Consider the following 23,749-nt stretch of genomic DNA (forward strand, 5'->3'; position numbering starts at 1 on the left):
ATGCATAAGCAAAGTGTGGGAGATCTGCTACAAATTTATGAAGAAGACACCGTAATTTCCCAACGCAGCAAAATGGTTACAACAAAGCGTGTAGTGTACTAATGTATATATATTTATTTATTTGTAATATATTTTTTCATATACAAAATTATTATTTTATGTAGCAAAATATAGTAAAATGTTTATACCATAATTTTAACTTATTGATAACACAGATATTGGAACATTCCAATCATTCTTCAAAATATCATTTATATTTCAATAGTCAATTCAAGTCTGATTATAAATATAAAAAAGAAAAATAAAACTGAAAGGTAAATATTATTTACAAAACGTATAACTTTTTAATAATGTACTTCATAAATTATGTATGACATTTTTTTAAATCACTTTTCTACAAATTTACATATCGTCCCCTGAAATGTCCAGAGACGTAACCCTCAAAAAGTTACGTTGATGGTTACTTTCTTGGGCATTTCAGGTGACGATATGTATATACTTTGTAATAAATATAAATTAAAACCTTTCTTTCCAAATCAGTAGCAATAAAACAATCCCTAAAAACCTTTAACATATTTCTTGGTTTTCTTTTTCGGTTTTGTTCGATCCAATGAATTTGTGGTAGTATTCAGCATAGTGGTTTCTTCAATATTGGATAGATTAAATGTTTGATTCGTCGTCACATTTGCATCTACAATTTGTGTTGATTGTATAACGTTATCGAAGTCAACTGTATCTTGTGTCTGATTAAAAATCATACTCATCTCAGGTTCTATTGTGGTATTTGCAACTTCTTCCCTGTAGATTGTTGATGCCAGGTTTGGTGGTATAACTACCATAGGTGATTTGGGATTAGGATTTGTTTCGAGCCAATTTTGAACTTTCTTCTCGGGATCAGGTTTAATGAGTAGGTTAGTTTGTAAATTTCCCAAAGTGTCATCTTTTTCATCTTGTATGTCAATATCCCATATTGACAAGATATCTGCAACAAGAGCATCCTTATAGGTATGTAAAGTTTTAAATGATTTTTGCCAACGTCCCAAATGAAGACGTTTCCTTTTCTTTTTAACAGACGATGTTTGGTTAAACGTTTCTTGGGCCGGTTGTTCGTTTTCACTATAGCTATCGTCCATAGCATCTATATCTTCTTTCACATCGCTATTCAGATATTTACAAAGGAGAATTTTTCGCATACCTGTAGGAAAAAAGTTAGAAACATTAATATATGTAGATTAGGTTTGATTTTTCATTATTAAGAGGTTCATGCTTTTCGAAAGGAGTTAGTAAATAATCATCGAAAGAGATCACTATGAAAAAGTACGGCCGGACTAGATTTTTATAACATATAATTTTTGGGAAAAAGAAAATATTCTAAATTTATGTTAGATTTCATCTATCAAAATACCCAATATCGGGTGGTAGACTATGCTGAAATGCCGACATATGATTTTGTGGCGAAGTTTTCTGTCAATCGAAGGACTTCAGTTTAACAACTTCGATCGGAAAGTGAAGCTAATTGCTCAATTGCTGCTACATCATAATATGGACCGACAACTCGCTGCCGGAATATTTTATACCATCAACGAAAGGTTAAAACAAAACTTGCAAAATTCAAAAAATAGAGAGGAATCATTCAATGGCGGCTATATAAAAGCGTGAACCTATACCGACAATGCTTGGTAAAAATGTTGTATTTTATATTTTGTAAACCCAAAGAAGACTAAATGACAAATATTAGCCATTCCGGTAGAATGTGACTAAACCCTTTGAAAATACCGAAAACAGGGTATTACCGTTTTATGTAGGCTATAATTTTTTTTTTCTTTTTTTTTTTTTTTTTTTTGTGAAAGTTTTGTAACCCCACGAAGACTAAATTCCGAATTGCATCCATTTCTGTGGGATAATGAGGCAAAAAGATTCAAAATAATTCAAAATTCGTTCCTGTTGTAGTAGAAAATTTTCATTTGATAAATGAATCAACTATTTTTCAAGAACACAAGTTTGTAGTAGTTCGAACGAATTGGAATCGTCTTAGTAAAACAGAAATTGTACATGCTGGATAGCTACTTAATTGTACATCCTGAGGCCATCGACCCATAATAATAATAGAAAGTTCTTTAACATATTATAAAGCACTATCATAAATATTGCGACGGACATCGTTATATCGATTTAGAATATGCTTATGAAGAATAAATTCGAAGTTAATATAAATAAAAATAATAAATGTATGTTATTGTAATACATACCTTTCATATTCTTTATGTCAGTGTAGTTTAATGGGCGTTTGATTTGCGCCAGGTTTTTGGCAAATTCGACCATTGCTTCATTGCTATTTTCATTGCCACGCGAATCAGTGGTCTGGTCTTCTCGTTTCGACAAGGTGTGCACAAAGACATCACCCAAAGAATTAGATGTTAAGAGATCTGCAAATGCGGCACTATCATTTCCTCCATCCCGCAAAGGATGGCAAAAACGCATGCCAGTTGTACATGCCAACAATCGTTGTTTTAATTTTGCTTCTGGTTGCAGACAATGACCATCTAATCTTGCACTATCATATGCCTCTAATAAAGTCGGTGGTTGGTAGGGTAAACAAGGTGAATAAAAAATATGTTTCGGAACACGATTTGATGTTGTTACTACCATTTTTTCATCATTCTTTTTTCGCGACAATTGGCATATATGCAGATCACCGGCAAGAGGAGAGGACAATGCTATATATTCGTTGTTACGCATTCTATACGTATCGATCATTAATGGTGGATATTGTAATTGATGTGACCAACGACATATCACACCTTCAGGTTCATTAAAAGAAAATTGCTTCATATATCGTATGTCCAGACAATGTAATTTATGATGCGTAGCTACATAAAAGAGATTATTGTAGTCACTTGGTTTTATGGCGGATATTTGATCGCACAAAACATTGTGTTCGATGACATGCGTTGCCGCTGCCATCCACTGTTCTGGTTTGGTACGAGTATCGATAAGACAAAATTCATATTCATTGCCATATAGAAATGTGTTTTCACGCCAAGGTTTAATCGTGTTCCATGAGGGATTAAATTTCTTCGAATCAATTTGAAATAATTGACTTAGTATTGGCTGACTGGCACCAATATCATACAGGCGTACATGTTGTTTCATTGTTGTCAGAATAAGTTTACTACAATCACGATCCGATTGTGTAAAACTTATAAATGGTGTAGATTTTGTACGAAATTGTGTTAAAACTTTCAGTTTTTTACTTTCGTGAAATGCATTGATGGCAATAGAATTCCTTTGTCGAGTGAAGAAACATTGATTGTTATTTGTTTCACTTGTTTTCATAGGTTGTATCTCAAATATTTCACAATCTTCATTTGAGGTCAATGTATCCAAAGATTGTAAATAGGGTGTTTCATCGACATTCTCTGTCTTAGACACTTTCATGATATCTACAAAGATATAAAAAGAGTGAAATTAAAAGTCTTTATATTTTCTTTAATTACATCCTGTTAATGAATTTTAAGACTATTAAATTTAATGTATTGTTAGTTTTAAGCTTGTGGAGTAGTGTATGTTTTGTAGCTTTTGGAACCGCTCTTGGCCCTATGGGCTAGGTTCCCATAAATTGAAATTGAATTATGTAATTTTTGTCACTAAAACTATTCCTTTTAAGGGTACTATCATTGAGCTAATATGAATCGTGGTGCACTCATTGATATGAGTGAAGTCTGCCTTATCATGGTTTCAGTTCAGTTAGTAAAGTTCGCCTTTTGGGTCGACAATTTTCGTTCAAGAGGTTGTTGGGCATTATTGGAGCAGTTCTATTTATGCATCGGAGTAGTACATTACTTTTTTAAACAGACTGTATTTTTAGATTATCTTTGGCAGTTATGTATATATGTACATATATATATATTAATTAATTGTAATTACCATATAGTAGTTCAAAATGCAATTGAACTTTAATCGACCTATAAGCTTATATTGCCCAAAATGAAATAAATAAATAAAAATACAATTTGTAATTTTCGATTAGAAATTGTGTGCTTTAAACTTCGGTTCTGTTCCTTTACGTGCAAGAATCCACAATTTTTACCACTTTTTACTCGAAAAGCGATCCCTTACTTCAGATACCACACAATTCATATGAGAGAAGTTTACAACTTTTGCTACTTTTACCACTATTGCCATTTTTAAAAGTAAAGGAACAGACCACCTATTTTCAATCCCAAATTTAAAAATTTAGCTTTCTTCATATAGAAAAAATTATGTTTCTCAAAGATTGCGCAAATGCGCTATTTGGGAGTAATGTTTGATTATATGATTTAGGGATGGATTTAGATCTGACACATGCTCCTGCAACAATAAGTATGTGTAGTATGTTTGAAAATAGCAATGAATAAGTGTCATCAAACTAACAACAAAAATGACATTGTTCCTAGGCGAAAATCCATAATTCTGTTCCATACCGCTTCATCAGCATGATTTCACGTGTTTAAGTCACTCTCTTTTACCAAGGGCCTTGACTGCCATCACAAGTTTTTAAAACCTGATCAACATATCGCTCATTTACTCAAAGAGTGACACATCTCAAAAAATCCAGTTTCGATAAAAACGCGTTTTAATTTGACGATTGAAATTTGACTTCCCAACTTAAAAAGATTATTATACAAAAACTAAAATCACTACTTGGACCATATTTTGCAGACAGCTAGCTAGATATCAGTGCTAAATTTCTGTACAAGATCAATCAGGATTTGAAGTGTTTTAGTGCTTCATAACCTCGGAAAACTTATGTGTTGAATTATTGTCAACTCGTAGTTAATGAGCAGTAACTCGTCGAGTTTTAGAGATATGAGCATGAAAATTTGACACAAGATAAAGTAGAAGTCGTAGAAAAAATAGAAATTGCTAACTCAGAAAACGCATTTTTTGAGTTATGCCACTCTTTGAGTAAATGAGCGATATGTACATTTTCATCGAAATTAAAAAATGTTGTTTGTTTTTCTACACATCGACTTCATACTCACCAATAGTTTTTAAATTTGTTCCAGTTGTCCGTATAATATTACCCATATCGGGAGTAACACATAAATTACCTCCAGTATAGTAATAATCATAACTTGCTTGAAAGTAGGGATCCGGCTGAATCAACAACCTTTCAGCCACATCGTACACTGAAGTATGATATATGCCATTCTTTTCTCCAGCTCTAACAGTTTTTTCTAAAATTCAATATTGAATTTAGCATTAAACACGAACCTTATTGCATTTTTTTAATCAAAAACTTACTTTTCATTGCGTTAATATACCCAGATTTTGCTTTGGACAAACGAAATCTGTGGAATTCTCTTTCCATGGGCCTGCGATAACATAAATCTATATTATCCTGAATTGTATCCTCGATGAAAATGGGCCGAGGAATAGAAATTGCACATGCTGGATAGCTACTTAATTGTGCATCCTGAGGCCACAGACCCACATTGAAGGCCGGAAAATTGGCGTGATCCACGTGATAGAATAGCCCGGATCCATTGTGTAGTAGCAATCTTTCGATTTCATTATTCTGATTGTATTTCATACAGCGCATTTGTTTCGTTTTTCGCAACGAAGACACCAATTCTGCATCTGTAAGTTCATTTTTATTTCGAGTGCTCTCTTCGTCCACTTCTTCATCTTGTGCATCATTATTTTCCTTGGCATCTTGGAATTCATCTGGTAATGATTTCCTCTTCCTATTGATTTTATTCAAGCAACTCTTTGGAGTATCTAAGTAGAACCGTAGTGCACGTTTTGGCATAATGTACTGTTTATTTAAAAAACTCGTGAGATATGTATGTACATATGTAAATAAATAAAAACAATCTACAAAGCATGGTATAATAAGAAAGGTATGGCAGAGCTCACAGCTGATTACAATTTTTTTTCTGTTAGTGACCGACTTGTGTCAAACCCATTTTGATGTTTTGTTTGGATTGTTCACACATTTCAAAGAGTAAATAATTTCACACATACATACATATATACATACATAACAGAATTTTCATTTGAAACAAAAATAATTTTAATCGAAATAAAAATAAATTGTTCAAAAAAGATGCGAGAAATGATTTCATTTTAATGATTTCAATATTCCTAGTTACTCCAAGAATTCCACATAATAGCGTAAAGGGAATATATTAAAAGTGAAATGGACCGCTGAACATTTCATGAAATAAAGGACGAAAAGGTCACTAAGCCCTGTCGGTCTGGCTGGATCGCGCGATAAATCGCGAACAGATCGAACGATTCGGTCAAAAAATTTGCCCTCGTAAACGTTGTCCAAATTTAGATCAAGTTTAAAAATATTAATGCACATCCTCGGGTACCTGCCCCACAAAAGTTCAAAATTTTTCACAAAAAATAGTGTCCATCCCTGTCACGATCTCTCGAAGAATGTAACGTATTTGGTCCATATTTTTTATATCGTAATATTTTTACTAGAGGTACATCAGTTTGGAATATGGACTATATCTGTCCACCTCCCACACAAAAAAATGGAAAAATACAGTTTAGGACGTGCTCTCGAATCCTTTCGATTTTTGTTGGAACTGATTGTTTCGGGGTCCTGAGAAAATAGGTCGAAACTGTAAAATTCCCTACGATCATCATGTGTAGCGACTGGTGCGCGCAACAACTTTAGAACAAGATACTGCGTAGCTCTAAACTTTGCATATCATAACATTTCTGACAATCGAAGACAAAGTTGGAAGGTGGTGCTTATCAGTCCACTCCTTCCGTAACCTTCCAAACAAAAATTAGACATTTTTGTTAAGTGCAGCTCATGGTTTGTTCTAGGATCTTTTGCACATTTTTCCCTAGATCAAGTAACCTATCAGGCAGGCTTTAATAGCGTTCACAATAATACAGTCGCGAAGACAATAAAGAGTTACAATGTAAATGCCGTACATGGGGACAACGCCCACCCATCGCAGCAGAAGAACGCCAGCTGCCAAGGCAAGCACGAGTGGTTTTAGGTCAATTTAGATCTGGACGATGCATCCGCCTCAATTCGTATTGGGCCCGAATCGATGCCACGATACCCATCACATGCATTTCTTTAGCTTTTGAGTCTGGATACGGATGGGAAGCGGAACCAGACAACTGAAATAATACCCGAACGACCATATTTGTTTTTCTGTACAACGCTCATATTATTTTTTAAACATTTTATTAATTTTGAAAATTGAATATTATATGAAACAAAAATAAACAAAAACAAAAATTGAAGTTTGTCACCATTGACAATTTTGAAAGAAAGCGGGCATAGGTGTAGGGTTGATTTTCTATGGCTTTTTCGAACCTGTTCTACCTTTCTTATTCTACCATGCTACAAAGTATTTTTTTCCACACTGACATAATTACTGGATACGTAATATACTTAAGTAACAAGTACGACTAACCGTTCGCAGTTGTTACGAACAGCTGATGTTGGCCAAAACATATGATTAGAGGATTTTAGTGTGTTTCATTCTCGGATAAGCAAAAGTTATATGATAATTTTTAACTAACAAATGTATTAAATTATTACTACATACATGATGCGTTTCTTTTCATTGTCAAACCGTGTTGCAAGCTTACGCACGAGAATAGATAACACATTCACCTTACCTGAACGTTTCAAAGGAACTTTTGTGGAGAAACTTACCAACTATTGGAAGAGTCTGTTAACGGACTATAAAGATGTAGCTGTTGGTGTGGTAAAGGAAAGTATCGACAAACCAAAGAAAGCCATGTTTTATGGAGGTGTTGGATATGCCATGTATTTGTGTGGTAAACGCAATCCAAATGAAGAAGATTTCAACATGCAATTTCGCACGGCAACCAACAATATGATTTTAGTACATCCCTCACTACAAAATCCCAACTCGGATGCATATCTAAGACGGCTGCAGGAGGCCATTAATCAAAATCGTCTAAGATTTTTATCTCTTGGAATTTTCACATTAGTGTGGGAAGATTTGTACGACAGTGATGACTGCACTTATCCGGCAATATGCGAATATACCAAGGTGTCATTTTGGTCGATACCTCAACATGTTATAGATGTAGGATTTTGGAAAAAATTTTGGAGATTGAAATTGGAACTACAAAATTATGATGTAAATTATTTGGAATAACTAGCACAAAATAAAGGCAATAAGCAGATCTGAGAGAACTAAAGTGTTCTTTATACAAAATTGAGTTTAATTTTTGTGAATATGGTTTCGGACAACTTATATTTACAACAATCTAAAATGCACAAAGGAAGGACTTGAGGCTTTCGGATCATGTTGGATTTACGGTACAATCTGGAACAACTTTTCAATGGTAATTAACCACTAACACCTCCACTAGACAGATGACAAAATCAACATTTTCTTGTAAATTGATTTTACAGGATCCCAAGATGTAGCCTGTTTTTGATATAGGCCTACATCTCAAAAAAATATGTAGCTTAGCCCGTGAATTCAATTGGTAGGTGCAAAATTGTGCAAGGCCAACAATATTTTCGTTAAATTTCAATTTTATTGTACATTATATGGGCCTATAGCTCGAGAACAGTGGACCTCTCAGATAAAATGTATATAAAGATTGAAGAAACATGTTATATGTATATACTCCATATATATTTTAGTAATATCGAACTTGTTAGATCTAAGTTGTGATTCTCAAATAAATAATATTTACAATGGCATCCGTCTATATTCAAAAGTTATACATACTTACGAAGGACTTATGCTTAAAATGGTTACAATTTAGTTTCAAATTAGGATCCTTGGGCGGGTGCTGACTTAATATCGGTAGTGTCTGGTGGTGCAAAGTGTTTTTCAAGTAATCCCTCGCATACACGTACTTTGTCACTATCATTAATTTTTCCTTGATACATTCCCTCCTTACCATTGCCCTTGCCATCCAATATTTCTATGAATTTTGGTCCGAATTCTTCCACTAATTCTGGATCTCCCTTTAAAACCATGTGACCCTTACCGGGTTGTCGACCAACACTTGGCTCTGAAACCGTGAGGAAAAACAACAATATACCCTCTACAGAAACATTTCTTAGAAATGTATTGATAAAATCTGGTTCAATTCCATCTTTCCTATGAAGGCTATAATACTTGGGCAGTGGTTTCGGTAGGGATTCAAGTTTCTCAGCCTCTATAATAGCCAAATCTTTAAGAAGTTTTTGGAAATTTTTCTTCGTCGCCTTTAAGTTATTTTGAAGCTTTTGAATTAATTCCACATGCTGTGGTGGGCCACCTCTGGAAAAGAAAGGTAAAATTGAAATAATCAAATACGCATCGTATTATTATTAGCTTACTTTAAGGCCAGTGTAACTTGTTGTTCTCTCTCAAAACATTGACCCAAAATTTTGGGAACACGCTGGCCAACCACAAAATGAACATTGACACTGTTCTTGTTTTTCTCTTCATACAAAAGTTTAACGCATTGCAGTTGGGAGAGATTATTGACATGTGTTCCACAGCACATGTTATCACGTTGACCTTCTATGCGTATAACGCGCACCGGTCCTTCCACATCTTTGGGTAGGCCGCGTGGTGCTCTTACACCTTGCAACTAAAATAATAAATAGACAAATGTCAAATGTATTTTATGGATTTTCTTCTTTAATATGTCTTGTTTACCTGATGTAACGACTTTTCATCGATCAAGGCCACACTAACTGGTCTTCCCTCTCTTATTATGTTGTTTGCCATATTTTCTATGACATCCAAGGATTCACGAGTTATAACATGTTTGGTATTCAATTCAATGTAAGAAGTTTCACTGCCCAACCACCACGATGTCGTATCATAACTAAATTCTTTATCAAATAATTCGGTAATTAAATGTTGTCCCGAATGTTGTTGCATATGATCGAGACGTCGCTCCCAATCAAGTATTTGCCTTGCTTCAGATCCAATTTCAAAAGCTTTAAATGTTTCAACAAAATGTACAGCTTCTTTGCCATTCCGTACAACGCTACGCACAGGAAAGCCATTAATAGTTCCATAATCACAGGGTTGACCACCACCTTCAGGAAAGAGTATAGTATCGTCGCATACTACATTGAAACCCTCCAATTCAACTGGTTCGGAGTCACCACTACTGGATGGAAGTTTCAATTTTGCTTCCTCGCAAGAAACAATTGTTGTTGTAAACTGAAAACGAAAAACAGAAATCCTTAAATCCTCTATTTAAAAAATTAATAGCATAAGTCGAGTTTAGGGCCGAAATATGGGCCTTTAAAGTTCTGTAACGACCAAGGCAATATGGGTATCATTGTAAAGCTCTGGAAATTTTTATTGCAACTAGCGGTTGTTGGAACAACTTTCCATGTTTAAAGGGAATATTTAACCCGCGTATCCGGTCTTGGACCCTGTCCATAGATGAAAGTCTTAAATATCGGCCGAAGGCCGGCCTCTTTGAAAAAGTTTTAGTTTTTAAAAGGAGCTTTATCCGCTTAGCCGGTGTTGGACCCTGTCCATAGGTGAAAGTCTTAAATTCCCGGCCGAAGTCCACGCACTTAAACTTCTAAAGGAAATTTAACTGCGGGCTTTACATGGTATGAGAAATGTCTTTGGTGATTGTGAAACTTTGAAGGCCCATATCTTGGGAAGTATGGACTTGGACAAAATTTATATCGTTATACTCAGGACCCCAAGGGCTATCTGTGGTATACATATCCTCAAGATCCGGGATAGGGCCCTAAATCCAACATGTTCCAAATTAATTTAAAGAGGTAAATTAAATAAAAAAATTTTTATCTATAATATATGTATGCGATAGTGTATTTTGTAAGCTTTACAATGGTAAATTTTCGCACATTCCAAGCCCATATCTCGGAAAATATACATTTGCTGGGGAAAAAAACAGATACATATAATCGGAATCTAAACAGAAAGTGCTAAATGACAATATAAAACAAACATTTCCAGGACCTCTATATAGTTTTGAAGTTCATATATTTATATATTTATGTTATCCCCCGCCGGGGATAACAATCTTGGCGCGATGCGGGGGCTTGAAGCCACAATCTGATCATTCAACTTCTTTCAGTGTTGAATTGGCTGGTTGTGACCGTATTTATTTTTGTACATTTTTGCTTATTACGTTTTTTACGAAGATTCTAATGTCCTTCCGAGTCTAAATGTCCAATCAAATTGAATTTTCGTATTGACTCGTAATTTTGTGTAGTTTTAGATTATATAAAAAACTTTTTTAAATATTTCCATTCAATATGCAAAAATTGCAATATTAGTAAAAAAATTCGTTTACATTCGGAATGTCGGAATGACAACCCGAAACATTCTACTCTTGAAACAGTAAATATCCTACATTATATTACCTCCACAACGACTGGAATAAAGCTATAAAACGATTTAGCCTTCATTTTTGTAATATGTACGTATACTTATTTGTGTCACTGTATATTTATTTCCAAAAAATCAGGGATATTGTAATGAGGGCAGAAATGGAGTAATCTGACATCGTTTCAATACGTACTTGTCTTAAAAAGCTATCCTCCTGACACTTGAAAACCATTTTCCTCCGAACAATTTCTGAATTTATTAAAAAAGTTTTATTTGTTTACGATGTTTGTTATTTGATTAATTTGATTATGCAAAAATGCAATTATTTTCGGAATTGCTTGCAACAGAATCAAACGTAAATAGAAATCAGCTGATTTACTTTGACACGTGTTTACAAATTATGGATATATCACACCATATGCATTTTCACATGTATGACATCAGATGGTCTGTATATTAGTATATACAAAGCGACAACATACGTGTGAAAAAGCATATGGTGTGACATAACCATTATGGGTACTTTACACGATATGTTTTTTACATATGAGTTGTCACTTCTCCCATATAAAATGTATATGCAAAGTGACAGCTCATATGTAAAAAACATATCGTGTAAAGTACCCATTAGAGAAATGTAAATGTAGCGGATGGATTTCTTGTTCTACCATGGTGTACTCCCAGCAACCAATCGTACCGACCATGGTGGAATAATTACAGGTAGGCCACAGCTAAAGGCCTGGGTGCATAAGCTGCCTCGCCTGCTTGCCTTGCTTGATTCTGGTAAAAGAATAATACCCCGGTTTGGATTTCAAATGTCAATTCCACAGCTCAAACGTCAAATAAATCCTCTCGAAGTGGGTAAAGGTGTGAACAGAATGAAATATGCCGCTTTTTCACGCTCAGCTTCATGTAAAAGATTAAAGGCCAAGTACTGCCTAATTAAAATGCTGCCTAATTCATTTAAATTAGGTAGTACTTGGCCTTTAGTCTTTTACATGAAACTGAGCGTGAAAAAGCGGCGTATTTCATTGTGTTTCTACCTTTAACCCGGCGAAAAACTCTAGTGCAACCGTACTATAAAAAAGAAAAGGGCAACCCAGATAGAAATATGCTCGGCCTTCTTTATTCTTTTATTTCTATTATGTTAGAAATGAAGCAGGAAAGCAAGGCAATCAGGCGAGGCAGCTTGTGTAACCAGGCCTTTAAGGTGAGAACACAATGAGAAATTCATGCTTACCCAAGCCTCAATTTCTGTAAAAGAATAAAGAAATCCAGGATCGCATTTTTATTAGGTAGTACCTGGCCTTTATTCGTTTACATGAAATTCAGCGTGAAGCAAGCAACAAAGTTCATTGTATTTTAACCTTTAAGGGGTGAGTACATAAGCTGCCTTGCCTGCTTACCTTGCTTGCTTCTGATAAAATAATAAAGAGGAAAGGGCAAGCCAGTTCGAAATTTGCTCGGCCTTCATTATTCTTTTATTTTTATTATGTCAGAAATGAAGCAGGAAAGCAAGGCAATCAGGCAAGGCAGTACTCTGGACATAATCGTTAATTTTTCATAGTAAATTTTTGGAAAATAACCTCAAAAACTAGGCATTTCTAGCCAAATTGCCTACAAAGGGACATAAATTACAATCATGCCAAAATTACGTTAGTCCCGGTCCACACTAGAGTGATTTCATTGAAAAAATTTCACGAAATTATTTGTCTCTAGATAGACCTCCATAGTAGAGTAAAATCATAAAATTGCTGTAGTGGGGAATTCGATTTAAGTCCCGGTCCACACTAGCGTGAATTTCATTAAAAATTTCATGAAATTAGGCGTTCTTAAATCGAATTCCTCACTGCAGCAATTTTAAGATTTTACTCTACTGTGAAAGTCGATCTAGAGACGCACAATTTCATGAAATTTTTTCAATGAAATCACTCTAGTGTGGACCGGGACTAAGAAACCTAATTTCATGAAACTTTTTAATGAAATTCACGTTACTGTGGATCGGGACTTAGGAACATAATTTTTTCCAGCGGAAAAACTACTGAAAACGATAGGGAACCAATTATTCCAGCATTTTGATTACTAAAATCTTATAAAAAGCGAAAGTTTTGGAAATTATTAATCGTTTATTGTGGTGCATCATGTTTAATGCCCAATTCAAAAATGCCCATTTTTTATTTTTTTGGAAAATATTAGTATAACGGTACTGTAAATCGGCCTACAAAACTGTTTTTTGAATTGTTAAAAAATCTTAACTCGTTTCCAAGTTGTCAACGTTTACATTTTTATTTCAGGTTGCACTATTTTCAGTGACAGTCACTGCATATTATTTATTTTATTTATTTATTTCATTACTTTGCAATCGAAGCCATATGGATAATTCAATGGCCAATTCAGATATAATTACAAAGATTCCACCTTACTTCATAGCTACTCTATAAATAAAATATTAAACATTATTGTTCTTACAAACTATACATAAAAAATTAAAAAAAAAATGATTGCATTGATTATAATTTGCCTCCTTTACATCATAACTACTCATATGTATATTATCAACATATTATAAAATAGGTAAGAATTAATATAGAATTTTCAAAAATATCATCGGTACAACCAATATTATCTTCTTTATGCCGTAGCTACTCGAATATTATTATTATATTATTATTATATTACCCTCCAAAGTTGTTGGCACTTTTAAAAGAAGACCCAATTGCAGGAAAACTATACATACGTTTTAAAGAATAATGTTATTTTAAAGAAAACGCTTAAAAAGTCTCAAAAATATAATTTTCATAAACATTTTTAAGTTTTCTCGCAAAAAAATCTCGGCGCTAAATGGGTTAAAATGATTTCTTTATGGGCGAAACCTATAGCTCTGCGTGTTGCGTGTGCGTTCAAAAATACAAAAACAAAATACATGTATTTCAAATTGAAAACAACAACAAATACATGTATTTTGTTTTTGTATTTTTGAACGCACACGCAACACGCAGAGCTATAGGTTTCGCCCTATAAATTTAACCCCTTGTTTTTGTAACTAATTTTTATTCATTCGTGTCAATTTGAAAAAAAAATAAATATTCGAATGGAGCAAAACGAAGAATTAAATTCAGATTGTTTTTATTGTTGGAGGGATTTGGAAAATGTGCCGCGAGACCAGATTAAATTAAGCAATCCCAAATACTGTTGGCTATATCCGAAATACGAACGCAAAGAATTGAAAAATATTTTGCCAAATTTTGATAAATGCAATTCCTCTATTTATACGAAATGTGATTACTATTTAGAGAAGCAAGTTCATGATCATATATTACATTTGGAAAATCTCTTCAAAGCTCATGATATACTTTGCAATAAAGAGTTGGAAATGCAAAATGACCTAATATATGCTATATGGGTTAATTCGCAAAAATATTTGATATTATCTGGGTAAATTTCAGTCAATTTTTTGCGGAAATTTTTAATGAAATCTGACAATCTACAATTTTATTTTATTTCAGATATTGTTATTGTATTAAGCCTTACCCTGAGATTATATCAAACAGATATGAAATGGAAATTATGAAAGAAATGCGTAATAAAATTAAAGAAGTCCATAACTCCAAGTAAGTTTTTTTAGCAATGTATATCTAAATTTACGATTGCTAATAATTTTTTCTTATGTTTAGCTATCGCATGGGCAACTCTTTAGAAGATATTCGTACAAAATTGACTGAATTAAAAATTCGCTGTGATAAATTGGATTATACAGTAGAAAGTCCTTTTCTAATTGGGACTTATTATCTGAAATCTCTGAGTTATACACGCAATCTAATCGAAAACTTATTTCAATATTTTTACAAGCATATTGGCAAATTGAAATGCTGGGCCGAACTTTTAACTCCCGAAGATTCAACATCTATTGAAGACTATATGGCTTTGATTCAACCTTCCAAAGAATATGAAAATAACATCACGGAGTATACAGATTCATGTAAATGTATGCGCTCAAAGAGATTCGAACGTATAAAACAAAAATCATGTGTAAAGAATTGACTTTAAACGTTTTAAATATAAATTATAACCACTGTAATTGAAAAAATTATGAGATGTAGTATTCGACTCCTAATCACATGAAACCATGGTAAAAATGGTATGTATTGTTAAGTGATAAGGTCGGATCTATATGAAATGTTTGCCATTATGTCTGTTCCATAACCTGCATGCATCTACAAAATTTTTACTACGACAACAATTTTTTTATTGAGTCTAAGTCCCAATTTACATTAGGCAAGTTTACTTGCGGCAAGTCCCTGTTTGTTGGAGAGTACCGTAAGGGGAATGGAAATGGAAAAAATTGCTCGTACCGGTAATTATATGCCGGGCATACACTATGGGCATGCAGGACAGCATTTGTAATAGTATTAGTAAATTTTGAAGTTTTTGTCAATGTATTTGGGAGTAGTTTTGGCAGGATTGAAATCAAAATAGTTTTGATTTTGTAAATGAACCCCTTTCAATCCGATGAATTTTGTTTATTTTCCAAGTAACCAACAAATAATTTTTGAAAACAACAAATATAATTTGTGAGGAAATTAAAAATTTGGAAAAATTCAACCCAAAATCGAGTTCTGGAGGAAAATTCATCATTTTTGCAATATGGATTGAAGGAATGCCACACACTATTCAATCACACACTTACACAAGGGTTCATCGGTTGCTGTCCTGCATGCCCATAGTGTATGCCCGGCAATAAGGTAATTCCTTTTATATTTTTCGTATTTGACATTATTTTAATTGTTTTGAAAACAAAGCATGTAGGAACAGAATGCCTTTTATGCCGGCCATACACTAACTGCCAAACTGCACTGCCAAATGAACCCCTTGTATACATGTGTGATTGAATAGTTTGAATAGTGTGTGGCATGGCTTCAATTCATTTTTCAGAAATGATGAATTTTCCTCCAAAAGCACGATTTTGAGTTCAAATTTTCAACAATTTTTAATTTCTTAACAAGCTATATTTGTTATTTTCAAAAACTGTCTGTCGATTGCTTGGAAAATAAACAAAATTCATTGGATTGAAAGGGGTTCATTTACAAAATCAAAACTATTTTGATTTCAATCCTGCTTAAAATACTCCCACATACATTGACAAAAACTTCAAAATTTACTAATACTATTACAAATGCTGTCCTGCATGCACACAGTGTATGGGCCGCATTATAAACGCAAGAGACAAGTTTAAAAAGAAACGAGGAAAATTGCCGCAAGTAAAGTCGCCTAATGTAAATCGGGACTTAATAATAACGATGTATGTATGACAAGTAATTAGGTCTGTCTGGTTACTCAAACGTTTGCAACAATTTATACAAAACAAATTGTTACAGAAAGTTGTCTGTTAACTCACTATGGTCTCTGTTAGCTCTCTGTTCTTCATTGAGAACTTGCAAGTTTTTGCTGGAGAAATTTCTTCTAGCAAGAACATGCAAGTAACCATGGCCCAATTATAAAGGTCCTCTCTCAAAAACAAATGATTTTGATTTGAGCTGTCAAAATTCATATTTGTCATTTGAATTCGCTTCGAGGTAGAGAAATGTCAAACTGTAGAGGAACAGGTAGATGTATATCGAAAAAAGAAAACAAATCAACTTTATGTTGTACACGTAAAATGTCAACATTTGTTGTGTTTTGTATTACAATTTAATTTACAATAACTTATTTTGGCAGTTAAAGATCGATCAGCTGGTATTTTCTGTTACGCCAAACAAAAATAACTGCGTCAACAACTTTTTCTCGGAAAATGTTATGTATGCATCTACCTTATTGACAATAAAGAAATTCGCATCAAACATATTCCGTGTCGGCGAAAACAAATTTTTCGCCTTTGTTTATGAATTTTGACATTTCAAATCTTTGTTTTTGTTTGAATTCGCTTGAGAGAGGACCTGTATAATTGGGCCATGCAAGTAACCAGACACACCAATTCCCATCTCTGTACATGTGTTTTATGCGTGCCAGCAAAAACAAACAAATGCATAACTGTCAACACAGAAGTAAATAAAACTTTAATTTAATGTTAAAATTCTATTTTTGTTAATTATTGCAAATAACAATGAATGATAATCAAACACAAAACGCTGAATTGGAAGACAAAATTCTGAGCCAGCTTTTGGTATTGGAGAAGGAATTTCGGGATCACAACACATTAATGAAAAATGAACTGGTACAGCAAAAAGAATTGGTATCTAGGTTGTGGGTACTATCCCAAAGATATATTTTGCTTATAAGGTTAGAAAAAATATAAAAAAAGATTTGTAAATAAACCATATTCTGAACATATCATATTTCATTATACAGCACAGGTCCATGTTGTAAATTTCCCGAAATCTTCGCAGGGCCGGCAGAAGAAACCATTTTGCAAGAGTTCTCGGATAAGTTGAAAGCAATCAAAGCATCCAAGTAAGTATAGTACGATTTATAATTACTTTCTTAACAGAACATTGCCTATGTTCCTTTATAGCTGTCGGATATCAGTTTCTCTGAAAGACCTTAGAATATCTCATCGATTATTTGAGGAACTATGTTCAAAATTGGATATGACTGTGGAGTCGCCATTTATTAAAGGTGATGCCTACCACAAACCTTTGGAATATTTCATTGAATTAACAAGTGACTTATTTAAGTATTTCCATGCCTGGATATTAAAACTGAAGTACACATCACATTTAATTGATCCATATAAATGCGAAGGTATAGAACATTACAAAACATTAATGGAATCATCGGAGGACTTTGAAGAATACCTAAATGTTGGCCTTACTTACTGCAAGTGTTTGAGACCAAAGCCGGTGTGTTAAACAGAAATATGTAATAAATATATGTTTTTCTTTATTTTTAATAAAAATGTCTGTGATAAATTTGTTTTGTATAAAATTGATTGTGGATACAGTAACTTTGGGTGACTTCCGAAACGTCAGTTGCTTTGTATTCGTGCATTCTTAGACCGATTTCCATACTAGAGAAATTTTATGAAATTGCAGTAGTTGAGAACTTTATCTAAGAACCCCTAGTTTCATGCACGAATACAAAGCAACTGACGTTTCGAAAGTCAGCCTTTAAGTGATCAAACGTAGACAATTTTATATGTGTGACTACAAAAACAACAGGAATGGTGGACCTAAATCTACTATTAGCAGATCTTTTTACGCGCTTGTGAGTTATCATAAATTGCTTGCAAAATGAACAGAGTCTACACCTAAAAACATTATCCTTTTTTTCAGCAACATTCGGACCATAATCGACAGAAATACTGAATATAAAAATAGTGTTGTAACAAAGACTATTAATTTTGTGAGTTACTCCCTTCGATAGTTATCAAGGACTACCTTCGATGAAAATTTCAAAACTATCCTCGAACAGCCATTGAACCTTCAGTTAAGCAAAAATGTTTAGCTTTTTTGAGGGAAATAAGGAACAATAAATCTTCGAAATTGGTTTGATATTACGATGTGCAAAGGTTGTTCTAAATTTGGACCAAATAATACCATAGGATTCTTTTGAATATTCGGACAATTATATCAGGGAGAATGGACTGGTCCATGGAAACTACTATATAGCGGCAAACATGACCACAAGGAATACTTTCGGTTAAAATTTCAAAATGATCCTCGAAACCCCCTTAAACTGATCTTTTGTAGGGGAGGTACCCGAAGATGTTGTCAGATATAGATAGACCTTCTTGGAACTTGATGTGTTTGGAAGAAATTTTTCGATGTCTAAAGTTTCGGCCAAATCGCATACTTAATTCGTATCTTATCGTATTCATGAGTGATTCTATTTGATGCTGGCACTTTTTTCTGAATTATTTAAAGAGCTTGCGTATGGACCAAATCGGTCACTGCCTTCGAGATATGTCGTGTGCACTATTTTAGCTACAACTTTTGTGGTGAAGTGTGGACTGATATTTGAACCGATTTATGATTGCGAAAATATAAATTACACTTTGCAAAAGTAGAAATGTAAACATCTTCGTACAAGAATATTTTGAAGGTAAATATCGAGAAAAATCAATAACTGTCAAACTGATTGAGATCTATTGCTGAAAATTTGCACAAAACCTGTGTGCAATACTGCTCCGAGTATGGATATTGGCTCATATTTTGATATAACCCCTTATAACGGTGCTGTCAGATATAAGTTTTTGGGTCGTATCATTATTTTTATTGTAGTTCATCTCCCGAAGGCAAAACAATTTTTGTCCAAAATGTTCGATGTAGGGCCATGTAAACATTTTTATTATTATCCAACCGAACTGGATGGGATTTTGCTTCCCGATTTCTAAATCTGATAACATTTACGGTATGATTCAGCTCCAAGGAAATAACCCAAATGGAACAAAAAGACTTATGAAATGCAACCCTATTAAGATTAGAAAAATTATTATACTGAAGACTATGTCCTGTGGAGTCCGATGTGGATCGTTCGATAAGATATCGCAAAATAAGAATTGCATGTCCTGTTCAAAAAATCTTTGGAAAACAAACATAGTCTTTAAGATTTTGGAACAAGACGAGTTTACCCACTAAGTTCGGATCGGTAGGTCTCGTTTTCCTGATCACAAATATATGAAATATTTGCTCTGTTCCAGAACCTGCAAGAAGCTACTATTTTTTACTACGATAACGTTTTTTCCTTTATGTTATCGGAAAAAATAGTAAAAATTAGTAGATTCTTGCAGTACTGGAACAGACCAATTTATTGCGGAAGTCCCCCTATTCAGTAACATTTTAACAACTTTACTCATTGTTTATTTTACAGCAATTTCATTTGTTTGTTTTGTAGTTGTTACAATAGCAAAAGAAATTTTAACAACTTTTACGGAATAGGCCTACTGAAGTTCCGAAATTCCCTTCCACTTGTTTAGTCATTTTTGTTCATGGGTCATGGTAGAACAATATAAGGTAAAAGCAATACTCTGCTGACTGAACTGGGCTGTAACGACATTTTATATATTTCCATACGATATTTTATATATTTATTTCTATGTTCGATGTATATTAGGGATATATATTTTTTGAGGAAATATATCATACAGAAAAAAAAACTATTTCCCGTAAAGACTTCTTCATATCAATAATGTGTAACCTCTTCCAAGTCCGAACAACGTACCGCACACTGTAACACCGCTTATAGAAGCGGTATAATATTTGTTAATATGTGTGGTAGGTATTTTGTTAAATTTGAAAATATTAAAGCCCTAATAAACATTTGCATTTTGATTTCAAAAACAAAATTTTGACCTATGCAATATGGGACTCGTTCTAAAGCTTACGAAGAATTGTTATCGAATGAAGAAGTAAAAATTAATAATCTTGCAGTTCTGGAACAGACCAGTAATTGAAAGTGTTCTTAAGTAGCCGGCCTTCGGCCAGGGATTTAAGACTTTCTCCTATGGACAGGGACAAAAGTGGGATACGCGATCAAAACATTCTTTTAAATTGAAAGTGTTCTAAAGTATCCGGCTTTGACGAGGTATTCTCCTATAAACTAGTGTAATAGCTCGCGTGCACAAAAGTACTCTCCATAAGCTTTAAAACGATGCCCATATTGCCCACGTTAGAATTGTGAAATGTCAAGACCAATATCTCGGGAAGTATGGACTTCCCCCGGAAAATAATATATCGTTGTATTCAGGGTGTCAAGGGCTATCTACTGTAAAAATTTCAGCCCGATCCGAGAGGTGCCCGTAAACAATAAAGTACGAAATTTCCGAAATGTCAAGACCCGTATCTCCGGAAGTATGGACTTCCGCAATAAATGTTATAGGTATATATTTATCCGAGCTTAGTGGGTAAACTCGTCTTATGCCAAGATTTTAATTTTGATCCTGCATTTTACTTCATTGACTTAATTAAATTTATTAATTTGCATCCGGTTTTAATAATTAATTAAGCCTAGAACACATTGCCTGTATATCAAGACCAACATGTGTGGCTATCCATTATCGAAAAATCACAATTAAGTCCACAAAAGAGTACCTTTTACACTAATTTACAAAACTTCATTGGACTACCATTGTTTATTTGATAACGTCTTCATCAATACACAACAACAAAACAACTACCACCATCAACAGACACCAACCAATAAACATACATCACAACAACGAAACACTCATTCTTTAGTTATGAATTCTTCAAAGCTGTCCGGAGGGGACTCTTGTTATTTTTATTAAAAACATTTTCTTTTTGGTAACAATATACATATGCGTCACTGAAACTTTTATATTTAATATAAAATAAAATCCATTTCAGATATTAGCAATGCTGCTGCAACAAAAGTAACTCTCCTTCCTCCATTCAGCTTTGACCACCACAGCTCTCTAGCGAAGTCTTCTGGCTTCACGTTCAGATTCCAACAATGTCAAGATATCGCCTTCACGAACGGGTCCCTTAACGTTGCGGATGATTTGACGGTTTTGTTCACCGAGGAACTCCACTTTGACTTGGGTACATTGACCCTGGGAGCCAGTGCGGCCCAAAACTTTGATAACACGTGCGGAAACAACTGGTTTATCCATATTTATTTAATAAATTGTGATTTTTCTTTAAAAAATTCACGTGTGACACACGAACAAAGTGACAGCCGGAAACGAAAAGAAAGAATTTTTCGTTAATTTTTGGCGAAATTGTTTTGTTTCGTCAAATCTTCGTTCAGTGTGGCATTAAATGTCACTTGATTCATAACAACAGAGTTGTAATCGTCTTGTGCGAAGGATTGATAACAAAAAATTACTGGGTGATTCAATGTCCATAATTTATTAAAGTCTTATTTATGCCAGACTATGAAAATTTTCATTTTAAATGTATTGTCATTTTCTTCCAAATTTTCATTGACTTCTACACACATATATGAAATCATATGAAATTTCTGATATTTTCATTGCTTTGCATTGGTTCGATAGTTACGAATTTAAACACAAAGAATAATTTCAGATTACAGAACCTTGTGCACAGAGTTTCCAAAGACATATTCAGTAGTCACACGCGCAAAATTTTCTGTAAAGAAAATTGAGTTTTTGGGAAAGAGCGGGGAGGAAAACGTAGAGAGGGGCTCATTCCTCTCCGCTCTCTCCCAAAAAATCAATTTACTTTACCGCAAATTTTGCGCGTGTGACTACTGAAATAGAACTATAAAGACTGGAAAAGATGCATAATGAAAAAATGTTAATGAAACAAAGTATATAAACATTTTACCAACAACAAGGGTATGTTATTGATAAAAACCCCATTTAAAGCGCGGCATAAATGAAATACTCTACCAGCTGGTGGAAAAATCTGAAATGTTTACCACAGGTAGATCTTTACGTCCTGATTACAAAAATATAAAGTTTGTTGGGGGAAGTCCATACTTCCCGAGATATGGGCCTCTGAAGTTCCGAAAATTCCCTTGTTAAAGTAAGAAAAAAAATTATATTAAAAAATGTTGTTCCGTGCCATAAATTGACTCCTGTCCATAGGAGAAAGTCTCAAATCCCCGGCCGAAGGCCGGCAACAAAGAAAAGACTTACAATTTAAAAAAAATCAGATTTTTTCCGCCAGCTGGTAGAGTATTCAATTTGTTCCTAAAGCGCAATTCGGCTTATACAAATTGTAGGAAAGCGAAAAGTTGGACTCAGGATTGTATTCCATAGCAGTTTCCAGTTCACTGAATATGACCTTGGCAGTTAAAACCGCCAGAAATGGTTAACTACTTAATAGTAAGTTTACATTTACGAAATCCACTCGATTTCAACTGTCAATTCCATTGATTAAACGTCAAATGAAATCCAATGGATTTCAGACATGGTAGAACAAACCAGGTAAAGTTAATACTACAACAAATACAACTCAACAACAACCACATAGAAATTTATTTTTGTTTGTAAACGTTAGTGTCAACGTACATGTAAACAAAATAAGGAAATGTCTATAAATTATTGGAATTCAAAAAACTAATAATTTTTCACATTTGATTGAATATTTTGAAAAACATGAATGAAAACTCGTTAGATTTTCAATTTGAATGTTTCCGTATCATTCCACTAAATGCATAATTTCTCGCAGAAAGTAGAATTCTTGCAAAAATGTTTGGGGTCGCTGGTAATTCATTGAAAAAATAGAAACTGTTTCAATCATTTGCTTTTGAAAACAAAAAAGCACATGTTTATTAGGGCTTTTCAAGTTTAACAAAATACCGCACATATTAACAAATATTGTACCGCCTCTATAAGCGGTGTTTTAGTGTGCGGCATGTCGTTCGGAATTGGAGGAGGTTAGCTGTCAATGATATGAAGTAGTCTTTATGGGAAATAGTTTTTTTTTCTGATGAATAAATTTGTTCTTCAAAAATATATATCCCTAATATACATCGAACATAAAAATAAATATATA

General features: G+C 33.8%; 6 protein-coding genes across 6 annotated transcripts; 3 read left to right on the forward strand and 3 right to left on the reverse strand.

Annotated features, from left to right (window-relative positions):
• Positions 1-93: 93 nt before the first annotated feature.
• On the reverse strand, positions 94-5,858 carry TAF1C-like (TATA box-binding protein-associated factor RNA polymerase I subunit C-like). Its single transcript, XM_073975130.1, has 4 exons — positions 5,287-5,858; positions 5,025-5,219; positions 2,250-3,443; positions 94-1,195 (listed from the first exon to the last, which is right to left on the reverse strand). The coding sequence occupies exons 1-4, from the start codon at positions 5,792-5,794 to the stop codon at positions 558-560; spliced, it is 2,535 nt and encodes an 844-aa protein (XP_073831231.1). The 5' UTR covers positions 5,795-5,858; the 3' UTR covers positions 94-557.
• Positions 5,859-6,549: 691 nt separating this feature from the next.
• LOC141398031 (mitochondrial import inner membrane translocase subunit Tim29) lies at positions 6,550-8,710 on the forward strand. The gene is made up of 2 exons (XM_073975132.1): positions 6,550-8,343; positions 8,414-8,710. The coding sequence occupies exon 1, from the start codon at positions 7,572-7,574 to the stop codon at positions 8,151-8,153; it is 582 nt and encodes a 193-aa protein (XP_073831233.1). The 5' UTR covers positions 6,550-7,571; the 3' UTR covers positions 8,154-8,343; positions 8,414-8,710.
• Positions 8,522-11,752, reverse strand: LOC141398030 (alanyl-tRNA editing protein Aarsd1-A). Its single transcript, XM_073975131.1, has 4 exons — positions 11,524-11,752; positions 9,663-10,178; positions 9,338-9,594; positions 8,522-9,278 (listed from the first exon to the last, which is right to left on the reverse strand). Exons 1-4 carry the CDS (start codon positions 11,560-11,562, stop codon positions 8,783-8,785), a joined length of 1,308 nt encoding a protein of 435 aa, XP_073831232.1. The 5' UTR covers positions 11,563-11,752; the 3' UTR covers positions 8,522-8,782.
• A 2,816-nt stretch (positions 11,753-14,568) lies between these two features.
• LOC141398351 (uncharacterized) lies at positions 14,569-15,371 on the forward strand. The gene is made up of 3 exons (XM_073975639.1): positions 14,569-14,765; positions 14,837-14,941; positions 15,005-15,371. The coding sequence occupies exons 1-3, from the start codon at positions 14,704-14,706 to the stop codon at positions 15,369-15,371; spliced, it is 534 nt and encodes a 177-aa protein (XP_073831740.1). The 5' UTR covers positions 14,569-14,703.
• Positions 15,372-17,299: 1,928 nt separating this feature from the next.
• Positions 17,300-18,235, forward strand: LOC141396539 (uncharacterized). The gene is made up of 3 exons (XM_073972093.1): positions 17,300-17,606; positions 17,676-17,777; positions 17,839-18,235. Exons 1-3 carry the CDS (start codon positions 17,431-17,433, stop codon positions 18,173-18,175), a joined length of 615 nt encoding a protein of 204 aa, XP_073828194.1. The 5' UTR covers positions 17,300-17,430; the 3' UTR covers positions 18,176-18,235.
• A 3,259-nt stretch (positions 18,236-21,494) lies between these two features.
• Positions 21,495-22,035, reverse strand: RpS28b (Ribosomal protein S28b). The gene has a single exon (XM_073972096.1). It carries the CDS (start codon positions 21,895-21,897, stop codon positions 21,700-21,702), a length of 198 nt encoding a protein of 65 aa, XP_073828197.1. The 5' UTR covers positions 21,898-22,035; the 3' UTR covers positions 21,495-21,699.
• Positions 22,036-23,749: the final 1,714 nt, after the last annotated feature.

This window comes from Musca autumnalis, unplaced genomic scaffold (assembly GCF_047663935.1).
Source record: "Musca autumnalis isolate F117 unplaced genomic scaffold, ASM4766393v1 scaffold_3, whole genome shotgun sequence".
Lineage (NCBI taxonomy): Eukaryota > Metazoa > Arthropoda > Insecta > Diptera > Muscidae > Musca > Musca autumnalis.

Coding starts and splice junctions, on each gene's coding strand:
- LOC141396539 (XM_073972093.1), top strand. CDS start 17,431: ATGAATGATAATCAAACACAAAACGCTGAATTGGAAGACAAAATTCTG. Junction 17,607..17,675: donor AGATATATTTTGCTTATAAG/GTTAGAAAAAAT, acceptor TTCATTATACAG/CACAGGTCCATGTTGTAAAT. Junction 17,778..17,838: donor AAAGCAATCAAAGCATCCAA/GTAAGTATAGTA, acceptor GTTCCTTTATAG/CTGTCGGATATCAGTTTCTC.
- LOC141398031 (XM_073975132.1), top strand. CDS start 7,572: ATGATGCGTTTCTTTTCATTGTCAAACCGTGTTGCAAGCTTACGCACG.
- TAF1C-like (XM_073975130.1), bottom strand. CDS start 5,794: ATGCCAAAACGTGCACTACGGTTCTACTTAGATACTCCAAAGAGTTGC. Junction 5,220..5,286: donor GTATATTAACGCAATGAAAA/GTAAGTTTTTGA, acceptor ATTGAATTTTAG/AAAAAACTGTTAGAGCTGGA. Junction 3,444..5,024: donor AACAAATTTAAAAACTATTG/GTGAGTATGAAG, acceptor ATATCTTTGTAG/ATATCATGAAAGTGTCTAAG.
- LOC141398351 (XM_073975639.1), top strand. CDS start 14,704: ATGCAAAATGACCTAATATATGCTATATGGGTTAATTCGCAAAAATAT. Junction 14,766..14,836: donor AAATATTTGATATTATCTGG/GTAAATTTCAGT, acceptor ATTTTATTTCAG/ATATTGTTATTGTATTAAGC. Junction 14,942..15,004: donor AAAGAAGTCCATAACTCCAA/GTAAGTTTTTTT, acceptor TCTTATGTTTAG/CTATCGCATGGGCAACTCTT.
- RpS28b (XM_073972096.1), bottom strand. CDS start 21,897: ATGGATAAACCAGTTGTTTCCGCACGTGTTATCAAAGTTTTGGGCCGC.
- LOC141398030 (XM_073975131.1), bottom strand. CDS start 11,562: ATGGTTTTCAAGTGTCAGGAGGATAGCTTTTTAAGACAA. Junction 10,179..11,523: donor AGGATAGCTTTTTAAGACAA/GTACGTATTGAA, acceptor TTTCGTTTTCAG/TTTACAACAACAATTGTTTC. Junction 9,595..9,662: donor ATGAAAAGTCGTTACATCAG/GTAAACAAGACA, acceptor TTATTATTTTAG/TTGCAAGGTGTAAGAGCACC.